Source organism: Melanostigma gelatinosum, assembly GCF_949748355.1.
Source record: "Melanostigma gelatinosum genome assembly, chromosome: 6".
NCBI lineage: Eukaryota > Metazoa > Chordata > Actinopteri > Perciformes > Zoarcidae > Melanostigma > Melanostigma gelatinosum.
Genome location: NC_136639.1, coordinates 21,235,370 through 21,259,055, shown reverse-complemented (window position 1 = coordinate 21,259,055; position 23,686 = coordinate 21,235,370). Strand labels below are relative to the sequence as shown.

The following is a 23,686-nucleotide window of genomic DNA, read 5'->3' as shown; positions in this document are numbered from 1 at the left end:
GTGTGTATATTTATATATATATATATATATATATACTCAACTGTCAACAGTTTGAATTACATATACTGGACAACAGCTGTATCAGTGAACATGTCTGCTTTTATTACAGTAAAGAAATGCAAATTATACGTTGAAGATCATTTAGAAGCAGTATCCTTGTCCTGCTCTGTGCATATCTTGGTCGTGACTCACACACATGTACATTTTATTGTTAAATCAATCCTGACCAATTTGAACTTAATCTAAAGTTAGAAGAGGGGCTACCTTAACAGTTGGCACAAACTAAAAAGAGAGAGCAAAGGTGTTTCCTTCAAAAGTTGACATAAAAAGTACATTCAGGTCTGTTCCTTTCCTTTTTCCTCACAGAACAAAACGTCTCACCCTCTCTCTGTGTCATGCTGCATCCTCCTCCTCCTAATATCTGGGGTAGAGAACTCGCTGAATCTGCCCGTCGGCCTTACGAGTGTCCAGCCACTTTCCACACTGGAAGATGGTTGTCACCGAGTTGGCTGTGTTGGTCACCTCCACACACTCTAAATACCACCCACAGTTGGAGCTGCCGTCGTCGTGCTCCACTTTGACCCTCAGCAGCTCCCCGAGGTCCAGCATTTCCAGCACAAAGCGGTCCGTTCGCCCTCGCTCGAAAAGGTTGCGGAACTTCTGCCGCAATTGGCGCTTGCCCGAGTCACCGTTGACGCCATAGATACTCATGAAAACGTTGGCGTCCGTGCCCGCTCCTTTCACATCCCCCGTGATGACGATGATTTCATACTTGACGGGGACCAGGTTGCGGACTTTGCTCGCGAAGCTCTCGATGGACTTGAAGCACTCAAATGTCAGGAATTGGTCCTTTTTGGCTGCCAGGGGGATTTGTGCATCACAGTGGAAGAAATACCTAAACAGAAGGGCGGTTTAGAAGTAACTCACCGTGACATTTTATATGACACGCATTAAGCAGGATGTATGAGGTTCAGCTTACTTGTTTCCCAGCTCCCGTTCTGTCACCACCACCTCCATGACATGCCAGACGGCTACATTCTTCACCTTCTTTCCGTCTTTCGTTATGTGGCCGATGGAGATGCCAGCGATCTCCCCCAAGTGCTTTGACGAAAACTCAAACGTGTCGGTGGCACCGCTGTGAGGGCACACAAAAGTTATGACTAGCTTAGTGTAGGGTTCCATTCTGAGCATTGGTTAAAATCAGTGGTCTGTCAGAGTTTTTCTTTCGTGCGTTTCATGGGATTAGCTTTCCTGTGAGCAGAGGCTTGGAGAACAGAAAGTGAAGCCACAAGATAAAAGACGGTAGAAAAACAAAACATGTGAGAGAGAGGAGATTATGTAAGGCCACACAATGGGGTTTTAATGTGAGCTGAGGCACATAGACTCCATTTGAAGACCTACCATAAGAACTTCTTTTTCTTATTCTCCAGAACAAACTCCTTGGAACGAGCTTTCCTTCCTTCCAACACAATCCAGGCGTTTTCTGTGGTCGAGGCATCGTCTGTGTTCGCAGTTGTTGTGGCAATTTCATATTCTGTGGCAACGCAGAGAGACAAACATTGTCGCACTGTGATCATTTCGCATCGGACAAATGCTTGTAATGAGCTGCAAGTAGCTCGTCTCCGACATTCTTGTAATTATGCCCACAGACGTCCATTTGTACTAACTGGTTTTGTCACTGAGGTCTATAGCGTCGTTGTTGGCACAGGCCAGCTCCCTCATTATCTGCTTGTCGTCTTCATTTTTAGCCAACCAGCGGTCGCAGGGGAACCTAAAGGTCTGGTCCATGGCTTCATCTTTCACGTCAATGTACTCCAGGTGCCAACCAGGAGCAGGGCCTGTTAACAGCAAGAGCAATATAGTTGTATCAGTTCAATACATACATGTTTTTTAAAAGCAATGATATTTATCTGTTTTCAATCTATTTGTTTTGATGGTACATGCAGTACAATGTATCAAATTGGCTGAGGAACTCCTGAAGGAATAGTTTGACATTTTGTTTGCTTTCTTGCAGAGAGCAAGATGAGAGGATCGACACCACTCGAGTTTGAAAGGGGTATCGAACTTTCAGCTGAGTCTCAGCAAAAAAGCCAACAACTGAATTTCCCATAAAGCTATATTCTATTAATGTTAAAACACACGATGCAGAATGGGGTAGATTCCGGCACTTCATCCAATTTCCAATAGTTGATTAATGGCCAGACTGAGATTGTAATCAAACAAAACTTTAAAACTTTAAAAAAAACAATTCACTGTGACAAATCATCAAAATCATTTCCCCCGATGCTGTTTTAGAGAACAAAGACCCTTCTAGTCGTTGTCTGTTGACACCCAGCGCTCCTTTCCTCCTCACCTTTGTTATCATGCCACACTCGGACCTTCGACAGTTCGCCCAGACTCAGCATGTCAGAGAATCTGAACACATCTTTCATTTTACGCTCAAACTTGTTCCTGTTGGTGCTCTCCTTCAGAGGCAGCGACCCAGTGTCTCCGTACTCCCCGAACACAATCATGAACATATTGGCATCCGTGCCGGCACCTAAAATCACAGGCATTTGGTGAATAAGAGTATTTTTGTAAATGTAAAATGCTTTATCAGGCCAAAGACCAAATTTTCTTCTTCATCCTTTTTGTTTCAGAAATGAAACAAGCAACTTATGCGACCCACCTACGACATCACTAGTCTGGACTTGGATGATGTAGGTTGTTCTCTCCACCATCTCCTCCTCGTCCACCACAGCTGCCAGCTCACACACCTTCGTCCTCTTCGGCCCTTTTGTCTTTGACAGCCAGTTCTCATAGGTAAACAGATACATCTCCTCTGTGTTCAAGTTCCGCATCAGGATCTATAAATATTTTATTCAGACGTTCCTTGACCATTGAAGTTACATGTTTGGTTGGTGAATATTACTGTTACGTTGCAGCAGCAGATATGACAGAAACAGTCCAACAGTCTTCAGGGCTGAATGATTGCAGGAAAATAGTGTTAAACAAGACGTGATTGTGCCAAGCATAATCCCTAATTGACAGTTCAGATAGACATTTGGGTGTGCTACGCTAGTAGTGGCTAATGTAGCCTGGAGCGATTAGCCTCAAGCAGAGATGTGGAGCGGGCTATAGAGGTCTGGTAGAGCTCACATATTTTTATATCCACACCAACAGATTTCTTTCATCTTCAAACTTGTAGTCTTCAGACCAAACTGAAGTTGAATGCAGTCATTATGACTTTCTAAGACTTTCCACAGCTCCTTCTATAGCCACAAAAGGCTTCATATACCTTATATTCATATACCGGTAGTCCTCCTCAAGACCTATAAAAACACCTTCATATCTTTCTTTATTACATACTCTATTTTGAAAGGTTTGAACAAAAATGGTGCTACTATAGATAGTAGTACTAGTAGTATTTACATTACCCTGTCAAGAAACCAGTCAGGTCGACTTCCAGAGCCATCGATCCAAACTCTGATCTTCTTCAGAGGAGCAATGTCATCGATCTCCAAACTGAACGTGTCTTCTTTGTCCCTTTCAAACCTAAATGGAAATAATAGACAGCATACAATGTTGCAGTTTGAGACATCTGGATATAAGAAGGTTATCTAAAGGTATTGTTTTAGAAATATGCTGGCATGCCTTTTTGCCCAGAGTTAGATGTCTGTACGCCACTTAGCTACAGTTAGCTTAATGTAACACGACAACAACCTACTGGTTTAATCTGCACAAAAGTCTTGTTTCAACCGTCAAGAACTGTTTACACATCCAGCATCTGTGGACCAACGTTATCATTCATTTGGACTCGTGAGGGAAATATCTGCTCCAGTATGTTTACCAGCCAGTTGCTAACTGCTGTTTGGTGATAAGCAGGTCGCGTACGGTGGATTTTTATTTAAATGTCTTTGCTGAAAACAGCTGTTTAGGGCTGTGGTCAAAAACACTATGAGAGCCAAGCAATGAACTGATGAACAAACCAATGAACAAACCAAAAAGCTCTGTAAAGCTGAGGGGAGCAGCAGATTCAAGGGTTAATTCTCTGTTGTTTAATCACTACACTTCATCACGTTGTCATTTGATACACTGTTGTTATATAAACATTGATTAAAGCTGCTTTAAGTGTCGATAAGATTGCGAACAAGCGTATTTTCCAAAAACAAGGGACTATTCCTTGAAATAAAAAGTGATCGATACAATCAGGGGGCAGTTGGAGGACTGACCTGTCCTCATTTTTGACCAGCAGCATTTCCTCTGTGCTCCCATTGGCTCCGTACGCCGTCAGGAAAATGCTGGTATCTGTCCCTGCATACTGAGTGTCACCTGTGACAACTGTTACCGAATAAATTACCTAAAATATACAGTGATAGATGATACAGGTAAGGAAGAGACTAACTCTGTTTTTATGCACCATATTAACGTTTTCCCAGGTTTCATATTTTTCGGTGCTATGACTCACTTTGCGGTTAATGTTGATCATGCTGGAGTCCAGCACATTGAACAGTCTGGCAGTCAGACCGTCTCCCCTGTCTTTAGCCAGCCAGCACTTACATGGAAAGCTGTACTTGATACCTTTGGTTGGCACGGCAACCGACAGCTCATCCACCAACCAGCAGCTCTCTGGTGTGACACCGTTGTGGCCGAGCTGAGGAAGAGACGGAGGGAAGAGGAGGGAGAGGAGAGGGGGAAGGTAGGACTGGGAATTTATATATCATTTGATTTAGTTTGATGTAGGTACCAGAAGGCACAGCTAAGAATTAATTATTGCTGAGCTAGAATGGCTTTATTTAATTTTTTAACACAGTGCATCTGAAGGAGGCAGCAGAGAGAAGACGGATTCACAGATTTAGCAACAGACACAGTCCTAGATTCTCACTTCCACCCTCTTGAGCTCTCCTACGTCAGTTCCATAACAGACAAAGTGCTCCATGGTGCCAGCTGTGAAGGATTTCTTTCCCTCAGGCAGGTCGAGCCACAGTCGGTCTGTCTCCACGTCGTTGGGTCCGATGATGATGATGTAGACCCTGGCTTTAGTGCTGCCATCCCGCTCCATCCCAGTGGACAAGGTGAAGTGATAGGGGATGACTGGTTGGAAGAGAAGAATAGGAATCGTTAAATGAACATTTTACATTTTGGAAAAAGCTCGATAATTTGGTTTCATTCCAAGAGTTAAATACCACTCTTATGTCTGTCCAGTAAATATAAAGCTTTAGCCAGAAGCTGGTTAGCTTAGCTTAGCAAAAAGACTGAACACTTGGCGAAACCACGAGCCCTGGCTCTGTCTTAGGGTGACAAAATCCCTCTACCAGCACCTCTAAAACTCACTTATAAACTTGTCCTATCTTGTTTGTCTAATCAGTCTTGTCATTGTGAGTTACTCCAGATTGCAGCCAATTTATATAACAAAGATATTGTGCAAAAGCACACTATTGTCATCATACTCCAACCTCATCATGAGAAACACAGAGAATAGTTGTGTGGCCTTACTTGGACCCTCTTCCACCGCTGCCACCTTTTTCTTCTTTTTCTTCTTGTTGGCATTTCTGTCCAGTCCCAGTTTGGCTTGAAGCATCTTCTTGGAATTTGGATCAGTGTTTCGTTCACCTTCATACCCCTGAACCCATAAGAAACAAATGTCCTACTCATTTCTTTGCATGACACATTTTACTGCAGCAGCAGATAAAAGGAAATGAAATGCAAAGAAAAAAGTACAAACCACAACCCAAGTTTAACAAACCTTGACGAAGAACGTCCTCTCAATGCGTTTGTCCTCTTTCTTCTTCGACAGCCAGCGCTCACACAGGAACATGTACACCTCTTCTGTTTCAAAATCCAGCACCTCAACCTGGTCAAGGTTCCAGTCGGCCCCTGTCATGGAGTTGTCGTGACGAATACGGATCTTAAACACCTGGCCCAAGTCCACAGCCTCAATAGAGAACTTGTCCACCTAAGAGGCAAAGAGATTATGACACATTTTGATAACTTTAAACACCAGCAGTGAGGTGACACACCTCGCACCTTTTCTCTCATACCTCTCCTCTCTCAAACTTGTTCTTGTTGTTCTCGGATTTGGCGAGTTTGCGCTCTCCTGTGTCTCCCAGGTCTCCGTAGATGGTGAGAAACACGTTGGCATCAGTTCCTGCTCCATACATATCACCTGTCCGCACAGACACGCTGTACATGTGAGCTGTGATGGAAGAAAACAGAAATAAGAATTAGGTTAACGTACACAAGTATGGAAAATAAAGACAATTTAGACATTTCTGGTGTGAACTGATGTCCATTCATTGCTTAAATAAATTGAGTAGCTTCCAATCCAACAGTATGTGTGTGCTCATGCAGCAGATCATTAATTAAGCTAAATAATATGCTGAAACTCACTATGAAGCTCTATAAAGCTGAGGGGAGCTGCAGAGTCAGGAGATAATTCTCTGTCGCTTCATCACTACAACTGTGAGCGATCCCTTTCACATTGTCATTTGATACACCATTGTAAAAAAATTGATCATTTAATATATTATAGCCGCTTCAATCCAAAGTATGTATTAGCGTACTTGTAGCATCATAAGTTAAAAAAAAAATGCTCTTTATGTAGAAAAACGGCCATGTGAGTGTTATATAATGTGTCACGGTATTTTACCGATGTAGTTGCCCTAGACGCAGTTATCTTTTACATTTAAATTTTTGCCTTTTTTTTTTTGCCTAAATTTATGCCTTTTTTGATGGTGATAGTGGTGAGAGACAGGAAATGTGTGGAAGAATGGAGGAGAATGTCATGCTTGCTGCTCAGGGGAATTTACTAGATGGACACTCTAGAGGGCACTTTATAGTTCATCATTATTTTATCTACATTTGGGGCATCCAAGAGGGCACGTTTAGGGCCAAATGCATTTTTGTTAGTTGGTTTAACATACAACAGTGCATCATATCCAATAAGGTTATTTTTATCTTCATGTGTTTTATCTTAATCTCTCAAGTAACTAGAGACTAAAGCTGAAATGTATACTAAAGTGCAGTACTTCTAGTAAATGTATTTAGTCATATTCCACCACTGAAAACCTACTTTCCAAAGCGTCCTCCACCTCAACTTCAGTCCTTTTCAGCTTCCCATCCCTGAGGAGTTTCTCTGTGATGATGTCTGAGGGGACCAGCTCCCTCATCGTCTCCCCATCATCTTCCGACTTGGCCAGCCAGCACTCACATGGGAATATGGTAGTCTCTGAACCCTACAATTAAAAAACAAAAACATTTCCGTGAACTGACCCCAGCTGTGTCTGCCTGACACTGAAGGAAAGTATATCCGACTCTGAGAGATGTGCGAGCCAAAAGGTGTTATATTTTGAATTGTTAATAATTGAATGAGGGCACAGGGTCATGTGGATTTTCACTACCTTTCCTTTCCTGAGCTGTCGTCTGATCTCCACTCTGTCGAGGTGCCATCCTGGGTTGGTGCCCCCGTTGTCGTGTCCTATTCTGATTTTTTCAATAACCTCACCGACATCCTCCAGCTGGGAAAGAGACAACACAGTGTTTAGAGCTGAAGTCGCCATCTTAAAGGATGTGTAGTCACAATCCACACACTCACCTCCACAATAAACATGTCCTCAGCTCCCCTCTCAAAGTAGAGACGTCTCTCTCTCTTGTTGACACACAGGTGTTTCTGCTGTGTGCACACTGCCTTCTGTCCGTACAAGACGATGAACACATCAGCGTCTGTTCCCGCACCAAACACATCGCTGGTGAATATCTTTATCTCGTAAGGCACAACTGAGGGGAAGATGACAGCTTTGTTACACAAGTAAGATGGAGGATGTAAATTTACACTTTTACAATGTGTTTCATGTGCTTAGAGTAAGAGAAGTGAACATTCACAAATTGCAGTTATTTGGTGCACTTAAGTACAGGTTTGGCACTGAAGGAACCCTAAAGTCTTGTCTGCACAAGACAACATTCGCAGCCCCAAAATTTGAATTTGTGTTAATGCAACATAAAATCCTTTATCATATTTTACATACTATATAGGAGCTCTGTGACACCATATATTGGCCCTTTTCACAGCAGCCATTTGACATCTCACTGCAGGATGAGCACTGGTGTAATTAATAACATTAATTATGGCCCAGGTCAATTAAGGTGCGGGCCAGGCCTCTGCTGTGCATGCTGGCTCACTCTCACTGGAATGGTTGTGACGCACTAAAGAGCATGGGACCAATCAATTACACCTGTGTTGACCCTGCTATAACATGTCGAAATAGCTGCTGTGAAAAGGGCCTTTTAGCACGTTGGTCATTTACATTTTGTAAGACTTTAGACTTTATTTCATTCCACCATAAATTTAGAGAGAAATATTTCACATACTGTACACACCATTTTCTGTATTGTTAGTAGTTGCTTTAATAAAGTCTTATTTGCAAAATACATTATACCCTAACATAATAAGATCATTGGTAATTGCTATGTAATATGCAATTAGGGGTTAGAGTAATTCTTTGTTAATTGCAAAGTTTATATGCCATAATAATGTAATCATGTAAATTCTTTTTTTGTGTATGATTTTTAAAAATGTATTACAGTTCATTAGATGATAACCTGGTGTTGAACGAAGTGGAGAGTTTTAAGAGTTAACTTGAGCAAGTACGAAGATTGCAGTGAGTGTGTTGAGCATTACTATAGTACAGTCTATGACCTCATCTTATAATCTGCAATATTGTTTTTGTTAAAAGTGAAAATAAAACATTATCTATAACAGCAGTGTTGTGATTTGGACTGTTTCACGTGTAAATCAAGAAGCTGAGTACTGTTGCATGGTGAAATTTAAAAGGGCGGGCCTACCAGTGAAATGATGACACTTGTTAAAGGCAGAATCAAAGAGTCAACGATCCGACAAGCACCCTTCTTCAGATAGAGTGCTTTAAATACGTTTTACTGCTAATGCTTCCACACTTTTATCTCAGTAAAACTTTGCATAAAGCACTTTTGGAGGAAGAAGTTTCAATCAGCACATTGCTACTTTCACTAATGGATTTGAGTACTTCTTCCACAGCTGTTCACTCACACGGCATGTAGAGTTCAGTCTGTAACTCAGCGGGATAAAGATCCCTCACAATCACCCCGTCATCCTCCCCTTTATCCAACCAGCGGCCACACGGGAAGCGTAGTCTCTGACCCTGAGAGGCGGCGTCAATCTCGACCCAGTCCAAGAACCAACCAGGTGAACCCCCTGATTGTGAAAAAAACAGTGTTCAATTATTCAGTTTCATTTAGTGTGCTGCTTAATGTTGTGAAGTAAAGCCTTTTCTTTCTCCACCTGAGTTGTCGTGGCCAATTCTAAGCTTTTCCAGGTCGCCCAAATCCACCGCCTCCACAGTGAACTCATTGATCATCCCCTGTTCAAACTTATTCTTATAGTTCTTACAAGCCTTTAGGTTAATGACCCCTGTGAGTGACATTAAAACGTTCATCATTTAGCCTGTAACATACAGCACGAGGCGACCACAAGAATGCAAGAATGCCGCTGAGTTATTGTACCTGTGTCGTCATTTTCACCAAACAGGATGGCAAAGACGTTGGAATCAGTGCCAGCATACTTCTTCTCTCCGGTTTTTATTTTGATAGTATATGTTGTGGACATGGCTGTAAGATCAAATTTAATAAGTCAGTACTTTATTCCTTTTCATCTTCACACTAATACTATAGTCCCTCTTTGCTCTTGCTCTTGCTACACCTGCATGTTTCACCAGCACTGTGATAAATACTGGAGCAGGCCTCCTTTTTATCTTATCCCTCTACTAAGACATGAGCCAGTTTTAAAAGAATGTTACATTTCTGCTCGAGCCCCAGAGTTGCGCCTGTTCCCTCCTCATCCTCATCCATCCTCATGAAGGCCTCGTCCACAGGAACCAACTCTCTTGCTATCTGTCCATCGTCCTCATCCACTGCCAGCCAACGGGTACAAGGGAAATAGTACCTGTAGAAGACAAACCTCTGATCAGCACGAACAACTAATTATTACATCACTATTATTAATTACATGAAAATAATACTCTCACAGAAGAGTTAGATATTTCCTCTTGATAACTCAATGGCTGAACAAAACCCACGCAAACTGCATGTTGGTTTCACCTACGTTGTATCATCCTTTGTGTCCACTATCTCAACACGATCCAGGTACCAAGACGAATAAGAATCACTGTTGTCATGACGGATTCGTAGCTTCTTCAATGGACCCAGATCAACAGCTGTCACGATGAAAACATCCTCCTGCAAAATACAGCATATACTGGGGATACCGTCCTGTTACAGACAGTACCTTTTAACAGTACCTTTGGGGTATCTTTGCTTTTTAAAAAAGCGACTGAGTTCATTGTTACACTGGTTGTACTGGATTAAATCACATTATAGGCATTATAATGAAATATATACAATATCTGTCTGTTTTGTAAAGAAACATTACCTCCACTGAATGACAAAAGGCGATTGTTGCTTTTGATCTGCGGACGTGAGGTTTGTGTTCCCGCAGAGCCAGGGGTAATGTAGAGTTTAATAATTCACAGGTTTGGATTAAGTAATGAGTAAGAGTAGGACAGGTTCAATGAGACAGAGGACTCCTCACAGCTCCTCTCAGTCACAGCTGGCTTACCTGCACGAGAGCTTGTATTCCTATCCGAATACACTCCCACCCACACCTTGGTGCAACGCTCATGTTGGATGCAAGTGCTTGAGTATTTGACTAGCTGCAGGATACACTTCCAGGAAAATAAACTGTACAACCCTAATTCAATATCTGTTTTGGTTTTTGACATCCAGGCCCAAACAAATATTTCTGCCAGATGGAAATATGTTTATGCTGCTGATTCATGTATCTAAGTAAATTAAATAATAATATTTATACCATATATAAATGTGTTTTTTTTAATGTTTTTTACGAATCATAGTGGAAAGTTTTTTGCTGTTTGCAATAATGAATTAAAAAAAACATAGAATTCATTGTATTCCTTACTTTTATCTTTAGCTGATTTAAAAAGTAGTGGCATATCATACCTGCCGCCGCTCAAATTTGTTGAGGTTGTCAGAGTTCTTCAGATAGCGCTCTCCGGTGTCTCCGTTTTCACCATAAATGTTAACGAAGACGTTGGCGTCGGTCCCGGCACCGAGCATGTCGCCAGTGAAGACGCACACTTCATAGGTGTTGACTGTCCGACAATACAAGGGATGAATTACTAACACTTCTTTAACCTGTCGCACATGTGGGCCAGGAAACTGTGTCAAATCGAATACAAGATATAAGCATGTGTAAAAGAATGCAACAGTGACTTCAGTTGTAATCGTTTTTCATCCCTCCTGAATTACTCTGTGTATAAATAGCAGCTCCACCAAGCTGTGGGTGGTATATATTTAAACTATTTCGGTGTGAGTACCGTAATATGGTTTACTGTACGTTTTAATAAACTAGGTAGTTCTGATGCATTTCCCCCATTGTGCCGTTTACAGGGTTATTATATATTTTTAGTACCTTCCAGGTCCTCTGCATCAGGCAGCAGCTCCACCACCAGCTCGCCGTCCTCATCTCCCCCAGCCAGCCAGCGCGAACAGGGGAAATGGTAAGTCAGCACCACTTCCCGCATCTCCTCTCCTCCCTCCTCCTCAACATCTTCCTCATCTTTTTTCTTTTTCTTCTTCTTTTTCTTGTCCTCCTTTTTCTTCTCCTTGGGCACCAAGGCCATGATTAGATGTTTGACGTCCACGGTCTCCAGGAACCAGCCCGATCCGATCCCCGAGCCATCGTGACCGATGCGGATCTTGAAGACCTTCCCCACATCTTTGGCCTCTTTCTGGGGAACAGTTGCAATGTTTTAACTCAAAATGTAACATCCTGACAGCAACGTTTTTCTTCGTCTTTCAGATTTAACTAGCGAGATGCATTTTGGAGCCGCTGAAAGAGTGATATCTAAGCTCTGATACCTTGAATATTTCTGTGGTGTTCCGTTCGTAGTTGTTGGATCTGCTTTCGAGTATGATGACCTCTGTCTTCCCCTTGTCCCCGAAGATCTGGACGAACACTCTGGCGTTGGTACCAGCAAAAGTCACGTCTCCAGTCACTACTGTTACCTCATAATTAATCACTGGAAAGAACATGTTCAAAATAGTCAAAGTGGAAATGAGATGACATTGGTAAACCAATATAAGAATAACGGCACAAATGTTGGCAATTTGAAGAAAATGGGACTGAAGCAGAGCAGAATATGAAAAAAAGCTCATGTTTCATATCTTTATTAAAATGACACTTGGATTTTAAGACTTAAAATACAGGACCGATTACAAAGAATGTCCCCATGTCAGGATGAATCTGCTGTGAGTGTGCGTATATGTTTCTTCTCATGGTGTGAGATTGTGTGAATGTTGCCTACGCTGTTCTACGTCCAGGATCTCGCTTGGATAGATCTCCACCTCTGTCTTGCCATCAGCCTCATCCCTAGACAGCCAGCGGTGACTGGGGAACATGTACTGCTTTCCATGGACTGGAACCACAAGCTGAACGCTGTCCAAGAACCAGCCGGCACGCATGCCTTCGTTGGTGTGGCCAATCATCAGACGGTTGATCTAGATAGAACAAGATTAAATGGATGACAATACCTACATTCATTAAATAAAGGATTACACGCAGTCAGACAAAGACATGCTAATACAATACTATAAAACGGGACAAAAGCGTTTATACATTTTTCTACATTTCTTCATCTCTTTAACAAATGCAGCATCATGGTTGGACCCGGTCTCATGAAAAATCAGTATACTACTAAACCTATGAAAGAAGGCTACAAAGGAAGCGTACAAAGTTAGGATCTTATCTAGACCACTGATGGTTGTACCTTCTGTAAAATAATTCCTTGAATGTAAATAACCTGATATTTATCATATGGTTCATCCAAAGCACTTTGACAGCATATGTTGTTAACGTGAGTGACCCTATGATGGCAAGAACCCCAAAATATTTGACTGTGTGCCTTCAATTAAGTATTTTTAAAGCTCCTCATAGTACTATCAACATCAAGTCATATGTTTTTGCCTCCACTGCGTCACCTGTCCAACATCAAAAGTTTCCACTGTGAAGATGTCGATGCGACCCGTCTCAAAGTAGTTCCCCAGGTTGTTGGCAGAGACCAACAGCATCATCGTACTGGTGTCGCCTTTCTCTCCATAGAGCTTGACGAACACGTTGGAGTCTGAGCTGCTCCCAGAGATGCTACCAGTCTTCACCGCGATGTGATAGTCAACGTCTGACGCACGCAGAGACACAAACAGAATCATCAAGGGGAGTTTAAGTTTAAATGTTGAAATAAAATTCAAGATTCCTCTAACTTACTGTAAAGACGCTGTCCATCTGAGAATGGCACTAACTCTCTGACAATCTGTCCGTCATCCTCGTTGCGGTCCAGCCACCTGCAATGACCAAACACTCATCTATTACACACACACACACCTGTGGTTGTAATAACTGTTCAACACATTTTCTCTGTTTTCACACTGAGACTAATGCACCTGTTGCAAGGGAACTCCACAGCATTGGCCTCAGCCTGTCCCTCCTCTCTTACGATCACTTTATCAAGGAACCATCCGCAGCCTCCACCTTTGCCATCGTGTCCAATCCTCACCCTGCGAATCTGCCCAATGGCTACTGCCTCCACTATGAACTCATCCAACTGCAGGGACAAAGAGTCACATCACATTCAGCAGATGAAAAACATTGTATTTATTCAATATATGTTACCAGTGTTCGTGCTATAGATAGAGGTTTTATAGAGTTTACATCAATGTATTCCCATCAGGAGAGTCTAGTTTATACATATAAAACGTTTTGATGAAATATACTGTAGGTAGGGCAGAATCCATCAAGGTTTAACGCCTAATGCTTATTGGGGTGAAGGCCACTATCAGTCAGAAACTTACCCCCCACATTTATCACACCAGAAACAGTAAGCAGCATGCTACAGGTGCAGCACATTTGATTCATTAAGAGCACACAGAGGAGTGATTGGCTCCAGTGTGTGTAAGAGAAAAGAACCAGTTTAAAGCTTGTTGATTGGGTGGACGTTTGTCATGTGGTTCTAAAATAGAAAGAAGCAAAAACTAAGAAGCATATGAAGAAGGAGAGGACAAAGAAATAAGTTGTCGTTCCTAACATTTCACTAAGCTTCATGTGTAACGATGAAGTACTGAATGTACCCACGCTTCCTTTCTCAAACTTGTTGACGTTGTTCTTGCAGTTGACCAGCTGTCGATTCCCGGTGTCCCCCTGGTCTCCAATCAAATTTAGAAAAGCAGATGCATCCGTGCCGCTGCCGCCGACAGTCCCCGTGCAGACTGTCACTCGGTATTTGATGACTGCAGAACAGGACAACATAATTCAATCAGGTTTTACATTCTTCTCTATGTTTGGCAAAGCAGATTTCTGTTGCTCGTGGTGAATACTGGTGCATTTACATACCGAGCAGCGGCTCAGCGATGGAGTCTCCTGTAGCAGGAAGCTCCCTCACAACCTCGTTATCATCTTCATTTGTGTCCAGCCAGCGCTCACAAGGAAACTTGTACTTGTCCTTTGTTAGTGTATTCATCAAAGATGCCTAATTGAAAAAAATACAAAGCTTCAATAGGGTATGTGTCTGGATTGTCATTTCATTCATGTGTTGGAACACTGAACTCTCAAAGCTGAACAATCCTCTGAACTCTCTTCTTCATTTATAAGAGACACATTATCTGTTTCTGCCTTGTGATTGAATACAATATATAAAACTTAGATACTCTGTTAAAGCCTTTCTCTATCTGTTACAAACACAGGATAATAAATGGTATTATCATTGCTTACATGTTCAGCATACCTACAACTGTGCATATTTATGCATGATATAATTAATACAGAATCATACCAATATTAGTTAGAATGCATGTGAATGAATTACTAACAGTAGATTATAGAAAAGTGTTTATTTTCACCTTACTGAGATGCCATCCCGCAAAAGGATTTCTTTTCTCGTGCCAGATGCGGAGTTTGGTCAATTTTCCCAATTCAGGCAGCTCAACCTGTAAGATCACATCAGGATAAAAGGTTTCCTACGAAGCCTCATTATCTAATTGCTGAGAATAATGTGTATGCTATGAACTCACCATGAACCTGTCCACTTGTCCCTGTTCAAAATTGTCTGTTTTGTTGTCCAGTCTGATCTCATCGCTCTTGCCCTTTTCTCCGTACACCTGGAAGGAGATATCTGCATCGGATCCGGCACCGGACATATCTGATGTCCAGATCCACAAAGACCAGGGGTGCTCTGAGGAGAATCACATCAAATCAGTTTAATAAGTGTTTTCTCGACACATGGACACAGTAGCTTTGAGTCTATGGAAGTAGTTTGGGCCATGAGCCTTGCTAGTTTGGCTACTTCTACTCTTCCAACATTTCAGAGGAGCCCCGGAAATGTTCATTCTTGCTTGTGAAATGTGAACGAATATAAGTATAAGGAAAGAAATACATTTGTGTGGACAGAAAATAATTAAACGAATACAATATCAGCAAATTCTGCTGTATATGTTTGTGGACCAGAATAAAACAAGTATAGCACATCACAATTGCACTGAGCATTTACCTTTCTTTGAAAGACATGCTCATTTCACAAGCAACACTAAAAACAATTTAAAATCACAACGTAGATGAAGGTAGAGCGCCCGCTGAGTCATTATGCAAATGTCTGATACATACGATGGAGCTTTGAATAGAGTTTTGAAAATGTTCGCTCAGTGTTTCAGGAAATAAAGGTGAAAAACGACAGCTTTTACTGCTGCTGCAGACGAGCCATAATTATTGACATTCAACTTACTCTTCTGTCTCTTCTGCCTGAGTGAGACCATCTCATAGAGCTCTCTCTCTATCAGCCCATCTCCTTCCTTCTCATCCAGCCATTTGCTGCATGGGAAGGTCTGCTCTATCCCTGTGAACGGACAGTACACCACCACCTACGGGGAAAACATGGATTCAACTGAATTATCTCACAGAAAGTTGCCAGATTGTAATATTTGCATGTGTGTGTGTGTGTGTGTGTGTGTGTGTGTGTGTGTGTGTGTGTGTGTGTGTGTGTGTGTGCATGTTCCAATTTACCTTCTCGCAGTACCACCCTGCACTGACTCCGTCATTGTCGTGTCCAATGGTGACTCTGCTGAGTGGACTGAGGAGTGCAGATATCTCAACATTGAAGATGTCTGTCAGGTCACGCTGAAACTGTCCTCCCTCCAAAAACACCTGGATACAAATACATTGAAGGGAAACAGCGGTTCATCCACTGTACGACATTATGTACCACACACATTCATACTCAGAGGTCTCAATTCAATAGTTTGAGGTAATGCAGCAGTCTGAAAATAGAAAAGCGATGACCATGAAGCATCAAAAATGCCATTGAAGCAAGAAAAAAAATACAGTCTGGATTACTACTAGAACAAACATTACAATGCTAAGTTCAAGGTCTTTATCAACGGTTTCTTTCAAATGGAAACTAACTGCTGCAGCCATTATTTTTTTTAACGAATAACAGGTTGTCTACATTGTCGTTTTATCACCTTGCCACTGTTCTTCATGCCTTTCGAACCGTGCATCACAATGTGGATTTTGGAGTTGGTCCCGGCACCTCGGATGTTTCCTGTCACGATCTGAACATTGTACACAATACCTGGTGGGTAGAGTTACATGTCAGGCTATCAGAGGATCTGCCAGCGGGTCACTTCATGGCAACCATACTCCCTACGGGGCTGAGCAGGAACCAGATCAACTAGATCTAAACATTGATAGTCTGAACCAAGAACTATGATCGCACAGAAAACACTTTGTTATTTTTGGACTGAATAAGAGAAACTGCATATGATCTGGTCCAGCAGTAATGTTATTGTCTTGCAATCCTTTATACAATATTGTTTAGACCAGGCAATCGGATCATTATATCAAAATTAGGCAAATAATTTGGAGGAAATAGTGTTGAGTTCATTTCCATCCTTGCCATGATTGCATTAACTGACATCAGGAGTGTGTATAAGGCTATTATTCCAGGCTCATGAACACATTTCTCACCTGTGGGCTGGCTCCCCCCCACCAACATGTCTCTCTGGATCTTCCCATCATCCTCATCGAAGGCAAACCAACGACTGACTGGAAATTCATACACTAATTTGTTTCCCATATCATCCACAACTACCTGTATAGAAAGTAAATCAGAATGTAGAGCCAACGTGTGATTGAGGTCTGTTGTAGATAATGTTATGAAATGTTACTGTGAAGCAAGACAGCCTTCTTTCAGAGAACATTTAGAGAGACAGAACAGGTTGCTTTGTTGAAACTATAATTTATAAATCCTTCTAAATAATAATAATAAGTAATAATAAGCAAATTAAAATCTGCTTGCATATCTATCTACATTTTACTACTATATAATTTAGTTTATAATCATTATACTTTATTACTGACATAATTCGATCGATGCTTTGTCTTCTGAAATGAAATGTATAATTGTATATTGGCAGCTTATGAATTTATGAACTGTATAAACTCATTTAAAAATGTTTTTGCTCGCTTTACATACCATATTATATATAGGCTGAAGCATGTTTTAGCAGCAATGAGAATTATTTGCTTCCAAATCCATGTGAACTTCAACGGCAGCACATGTGCTATGCCGATAGGATATGATTAACTACTGTTGTCATTACCGCTGATCTTTGGTGTCAGTCTGTGCTGCAGTCACCAACAAATCTAGCGACTCATCTGACTGTTTGCTGTAAGGCGATCCCTTAATGGGTCATGGTCTCCCTTTACACAGAGGGTAGAGTGACGACATGTGTGTCCCGTGTGTGAGTGTGTGTCTGTTGGATTTAAGTTAAATCCAACAGACTGAGAGATAAGTTAAATGATTTAACTTATCTCTCAGTTGAGCATATTGTATGTGTTGGAGGAGCATGGACACCAGACTCAGATGAGAAAACTGAGAGGAAATAAGCGGATCACATTTCTTAAGGACCTTACTGTATGAGGTACAGTAAGACAGTATGAGTATTGTTTCAAGATGTTCTGTAAATCCCTTCACTTACACATGATGTAACCAGTGAAAGTGAGTTATTCTTGAGTTATCTGTTTGAACAATTGATCAACGCATTTTTTTAGTTCTGTTTCTCACCTTGTCCACAAACCATCCTGCAGAAGAGCCTTTGTTATTGTGGCCGATGGTGATCTTTCTCACTTTACCCAAGTTCGGTGCCTCCATGGTGAACTTGTCCTCTGTGCCCTTTTCAAAGTTGTTTTTGTCATTGTCAAGTCGCCTTTCACCTTAAACAACAAAACAGCTTGTAAATTCTACGAGATAAATGTCAAACTGGAAGAGAATCAACTGCATTTCAGCTGGTATTCACTTAGGAAGTAAGTTCATTACGTGAGCACACACGTTACCTGTTGTGCTGTAATTTACCTGTGTTTCCAAACTCCCCAAAGATATTGATGAAGACGTCTGCATCCGTTCCACTGCCTTTTACATCAGCAGTGAAAACACTCACTATATACTTATTATCTGTAAAAATCCCCCCAAAAATTCACTTAATTAATCACTGGAGGATTTAGAAATGCTACAAATAACTGTCCTTCCAAAAAAAGGGAATATATGATGTAATGTGTTACACATATATTACACGCATATCTGTGTATACATACATTTGGGAATGTCCATGGGGTCCATACTACCCAGCAGGTCTCTGATATAAAGGCAGTCTCCCTCCACTTTACTGAACCAGTTGTTACACGCAAAGTAGAACCTCAGGTGAGGCCTGATCACATCCGTCACCACCACTCTGTCCAGGAACCAGTTGGCGCTCAGGCCCGTGTTGTCATGCTCGATCCTGAAGCAACAGAAGAAGCTCGATAAATAATTCTCATTCTTCTTTTAAATAAATTCAGGGGATGAAATAAAAAAAATGTAATCTGATCCAAGGCCAGCGGTGTTTAGTTGAGGTCCATACCTGATCTGTGCTATCCTGAAAAACAGACCTGGTCATGGATGAAACGTCTTGAGTGTGACATACCGTATCTTTTTCAAAGGTCCAATATTGTGAGTTCTAATTCTGAAAACATCGGTTTTGCCCCTTTCGAATGCCGTGCGACTCCTGAAATCACAAAATAGTAAAAATGTGAAACCCCACCTGAATTTCAGCATCTTTTTACTCATCAAACGCTTAACTACAAAATTTAAAGAAGAATAAAACAGGAAAAAGGGTTAAATAAATTTAGAAAAATTATAAAAATATTCCACATTCACTAATAATGAAACACAAAAGCCTGGCAAACATTTGGGGAAATCCTGTCATGCAAACCGAATGCAAATTAAAAACCAAAATCACAGCACACAGTCAGCAGCCATTCTTTCACAACCACCACTGAATTTAGAAATACATACTTCTTTTCGGTGCTGTTGGGGGGAAAAAACAAAAGACAATTTTCGGTTCAGGCACAAAAACTAACTCAATCAATTGTGGGGTCTGAGGCAAACGTGATAAATACAAATGAAATCTTTGTTGTCATCTCTGAAGAGGACTTACTTGCTTGCCAGGTGGACTTTGGGAGTGATGCCATAGTCTCCGAACAGAGTGACAAACACGTTGGCATCAGTGCCTGCTCCTCGCTCATCGCCAGTGATGGTCACCACCTCATACACTGGAGGGTTTAGTGACATGATACACATGGAGGTGCGTTTTACAAAAGCAGATTCACAGTATAGATAAAGCAGGAGAAAGTGTTTTACAAAGGGCGTGCGCCATGATTCAGTCGTAAACATATAGGGTGATATATCGTGAACAGCTGAGTGTCTGTGTTTGTTGTATTAATACTTCTAGTCTTATGAGAATTACGATGAATTATGAATGAATTATATGTTTTAAAACTCCTCAGGAAAGGATTTTGTTGTGAAGTACTTTGTCCAGTGAAGGCCCTACACAATATAAAGTACAAGACCTAGTATTATATAAATATATTTATGGTTTGGAGGTAATTGAAATGAACGTTTTTGTCTTTTGTGCAGATTATTAATGGATAGGTAATGTGCAACGTTCCCTTTCTAACTCAAATTAACTGTGATAGAAGCGACACATACTTTTTTCTTGCTTTAATGGCAAAACGCTATTATCCTCTGAATAAACCCTCAAACTCTTATTAAATAAGAGATATTTATAAAAATGTACTTTGAATAGCAAATTTGAATTTTTCTTGGTAGAAAGGGTGAAACATGAATGTTTTTTTAAGTATGTTTTTGAAAAACAAATGCATTCTCTCTTCCAATGAAAATATAACTAATCATAGAGGGATCTTGAATGATTATAGTTTAATTACATAACAATTACTCAGTGGTGTATAGTAACGAAGTAGAAATACTTCGTTACTGTACTTAAGTAGTTTTTTTGGGTATCTGTACTTTACTTTACTACTTATATTTCTGTTTACTTTTTACTTTTACTTCACTACATTTTGCAAAGAAAAGTGATACTTTTACTCCGATACATTTCCCCTGAAACCTTCGTTACTCGCTACAAAATCAAATCTATCTTCAGAAACAAAATGAATCATGAGAGCAGCGTCGGGGACTGTGGTGGAACACAGACTGCAAGCCAGCAGGTTTGGTGAATCAGTGGTCCTAGCAGCAAGTTAAATCATTGGTTAATCACGTTAATGCACAATTGCAAACAAGTGCTCTCAAAGCCGCGGTGTTTTGATTCCCAGTGATGCCCAGGATGCTACATGCTATAAGCTAGCGGGCGACTACATGAGTAGCATTCCACTCTACGATGACTGATTTCATGATGGAAGCAGAAATGGAAGCACCTGCTACTCCCGCAACAAACGACGGTGGTGACGAAGACCAACACCCGTGGATCGCTAGCGAGTTAGTGAGCTGAGGAAGTGACAGTTGTGCAGCACTAGTTGGCTAACGTTAGCTATAGCTGTATACACGGATTGACAGGAGCCGCGAGAGCGCAGCATTCGGGGAATTCTTCGCAGCTGTGCGCAAGCTGTCTGTGACGCTGAACACACCTCTACCTGCCTCAGCGGCCTGTGAAAGGATATTTAGCATCGCAGGACGAGTCTTCACCCAAGAAGAGCGAGGCTGAATTCTCGCAATTTTGAAAACCAACTTCTTTTGAAGATGAACAGGACATGTTTCAGTTTCAAGTAATGACTGGGTTGTTACTTTAGTATTGATCATGTTTTGATATTTGAGTCATGTTGTGGATGATCAGATGGAGTTATGATGGTAGCAGTCGCCCAATTGCAGATTCAGCTTGAGCAAAACCTTTGTATTCAAATCAGGCCCATAGGAGTTTACAAGGCAGGCGTCCTTTCTCAAACCACTGACCTGATGCATCAAGTGGATATTTTTTGCTGAACATAATATTATGCATTGGTCCTCTACATCCTCTAGTCTAATGAGCAGACTTATAAACGCACTGTTACAACTCCTTCATAGTGTCATATTGCTTTACGGAGAATTATGATGATAAGTTCATAGTAGATGCAAAAGTATACTTATGTACAATATATTATGTTGAACATTGTTGCTCCTGGATGGATCACAGCCGACCCAATTATGTTCAACACAGCTCCATGTCCTTGGTCATGGTGCCACAGCACTTAAAAGAATAAACTTCATAATTCTCACAATTCTGACCCTTTGCTTTTTTATTAACAGCATTTACTTGTACTTTTACTTTCAATGAACAGGTTATGATGTTCATTTAATGTTCAGGTTATGATGTTCATTTAATGTTCAGGTTATGATGTACATTTAATATCAGAAAATTACTTTTGATACTTAAGTACTTTTGTACTTAAATACAATAAATATCAGATACTTTAAGACTTTTACTCAAGTAGTATTCTAAGAGGTGACTTTTTACTTTTACTTGAGTAGTTTTCCAGTAAGGTATCTTTACTTTTACTCAAGTATGGCTTTTGAGTACTTTATACACCACTGCAATTACTATACAACAGGTTTAGTTTGAATTGCCATGATTCCACTGTGATGAAGGATTTGACATTTAACAGTTCATTTAGGGTTAGTGTGAGGAGCGCATGTGGCCAGTGTGTTTCTGTGTGTTAGTGAGAGAATGTGGGTATATGGTGAAATCAGATAAATGTTCATTGCGGCCCGACATTAAGGTTTTTACATTTAAAGAGTGAGAGTCAAAAAGAAACTTTAGAGGACTGTGAAACCCCTCAGCAGCATGTGAAACCACCACCTCTAAAGATAAGTGGCAGGTGTCATATATCTGTAGGTTGAAGAAAGCATCGTGGCGATACACTTCACTCAGTGTAATGTTACTACGAACATCAAACCAAAGCATGGGTCCATTACAGCTACGGCAAATCATAATCACGTAATTGCAATCAATGATTCAACTCCCCTCCGAGTATTTCCTCAAACAGAGCTTACATCTAATTGTCCTTGAATTAATGACATAACACGTTCTCTCTAAAGAGTATTTTAATTCCACAAGTAACCATTTGTTCATTTTACAGGTCGAGATAAAAACTTTTCGATTACCTTTCTTTTTGTGGTACTCGTCCTCGTAGTTTTCCACTTCTTCTGGCTCATAGTTGCGAAGCTCATTCTCATAGATCTCAACATAATTTTCAATCTTCTTCTTCTTCCCCTTTGTCTTCTTGGTGTCTTCATCACTATCTCCCTTAACTGACCCTTTCTTCTTCTTTTCTTTCTTTTTCTTTTTCCCTTCCTCCTCCTCCCCAGCTGCATGTTCTTCCTCTTTCTCCGGGTTCTTCTTGGCTTTTTTATCCTTTGCCCCCATCTTCTCTTTGACCGAGGACTTCCTTGAGCCTTTCTTCGTAGTCTCAATCACGTCAGGTAGTTTATCTCCTCTCTTTTTACTCTTGGAGTCATTGTTGTTGTCCTCATTATCCGAATTCTGTGAGTCACTGCTCAACTCATCCCGGCTCTCCTTTTTGGCTTTCTTTTTCTTCTTGGCCTTTTCTTTATCTCTCCCCTGTTCTTTGGTGCTGCTCACATCCGGCCCTGATGTGCCACAATTGTATTTGTCTTCATCGCTGTCTTTAAACTTATTTTTTAATCTCCCAGCGTCCTCTGACTCACGCACTTGCTTACTTTTCTTCTTGGGCTTTGGTTCCTGATCCTCTGAGTCCTCGTCATCTACATCTTTGGTTTCCTCCTCTGCGCTCTGTCTTGCTTTTTTCTTTTTTGTGGGCATCTTTAATTTATTTACTGCCTTGTAACAGTAACCGATTCCTGTGTGTTCTTGTGAAACTTGATTAAACTGACCCAAGCCTGTGGAGGAGGGACCCGCTGGTCAGAGCCCACAGAGTGCTGCTTGGCAGTCTGCTGGGGAAGCCCTTCTCTGCTGGTTGTCCTGACCTACAATGGCAGCAGATGCTTTGACCTCATTAAAAATGATAATTGGTATGTTGTCACCTGACCAGAGGAAAAAAACCCTCACTAGGCCTGGAGAGCTGCTAGAATATCTTAAGTAGTACTGCAGTAATCCATCTTTTATATAATTAAACTGCTTACAGCTATCTCCCTAAAAGTGGGACTTTTTTATGTGTATGGTGATAACAAACAGAATAAATATCTTTAGGTCCTTCAACACAATTTTT

At 41.1% G+C, this 23,686-nt stretch overlaps 1 protein-coding gene across 1 annotated transcript; it reads right to left on the bottom strand.

Moving 5' to 3' along the window:
• Positions 1-414: 414 nt before the first annotated feature.
• On the bottom strand, positions 415-23,280 carry loxhd1b (lipoxygenase homology PLAT domains 1b; the record flags this gene model as incomplete). Its single annotated transcript, XM_079269967.1, has 43 exons — positions 415-895; positions 980-1,135; positions 1,402-1,534; positions 1,668-1,838; positions 2,354-2,539; positions 2,669-2,846; positions 3,417-3,534; positions 4,212-4,339; positions 4,448-4,633; positions 4,865-5,073; positions 5,476-5,602; positions 5,726-5,935; positions 6,021-6,175; positions 7,052-7,214; positions 7,380-7,496; positions 7,574-7,755; positions 9,044-9,208; positions 9,296-9,424; positions 9,517-9,621; positions 9,810-9,955; positions 10,115-10,248; positions 11,029-11,180; positions 11,501-11,819; positions 11,950-12,110; positions 12,396-12,588; positions 13,069-13,265; positions 13,352-13,428; positions 13,528-13,688; positions 14,216-14,370; positions 14,474-14,609; positions 14,980-15,066; positions 15,151-15,311; positions 15,858-15,993; positions 16,136-16,276; positions 16,594-16,703; positions 17,099-17,222; positions 18,198-18,346; positions 18,486-18,584; positions 18,725-18,909; positions 19,093-19,173; positions 19,464-19,475; positions 19,606-19,720; positions 22,602-23,280. 43 exons carry the CDS (start codon positions 23,278-23,280, stop codon positions 415-417), a joined length of 7,209 nt encoding a protein of 2,402 aa, XP_079126093.1.
• Positions 23,281-23,686: the final 406 nt, after the last annotated feature.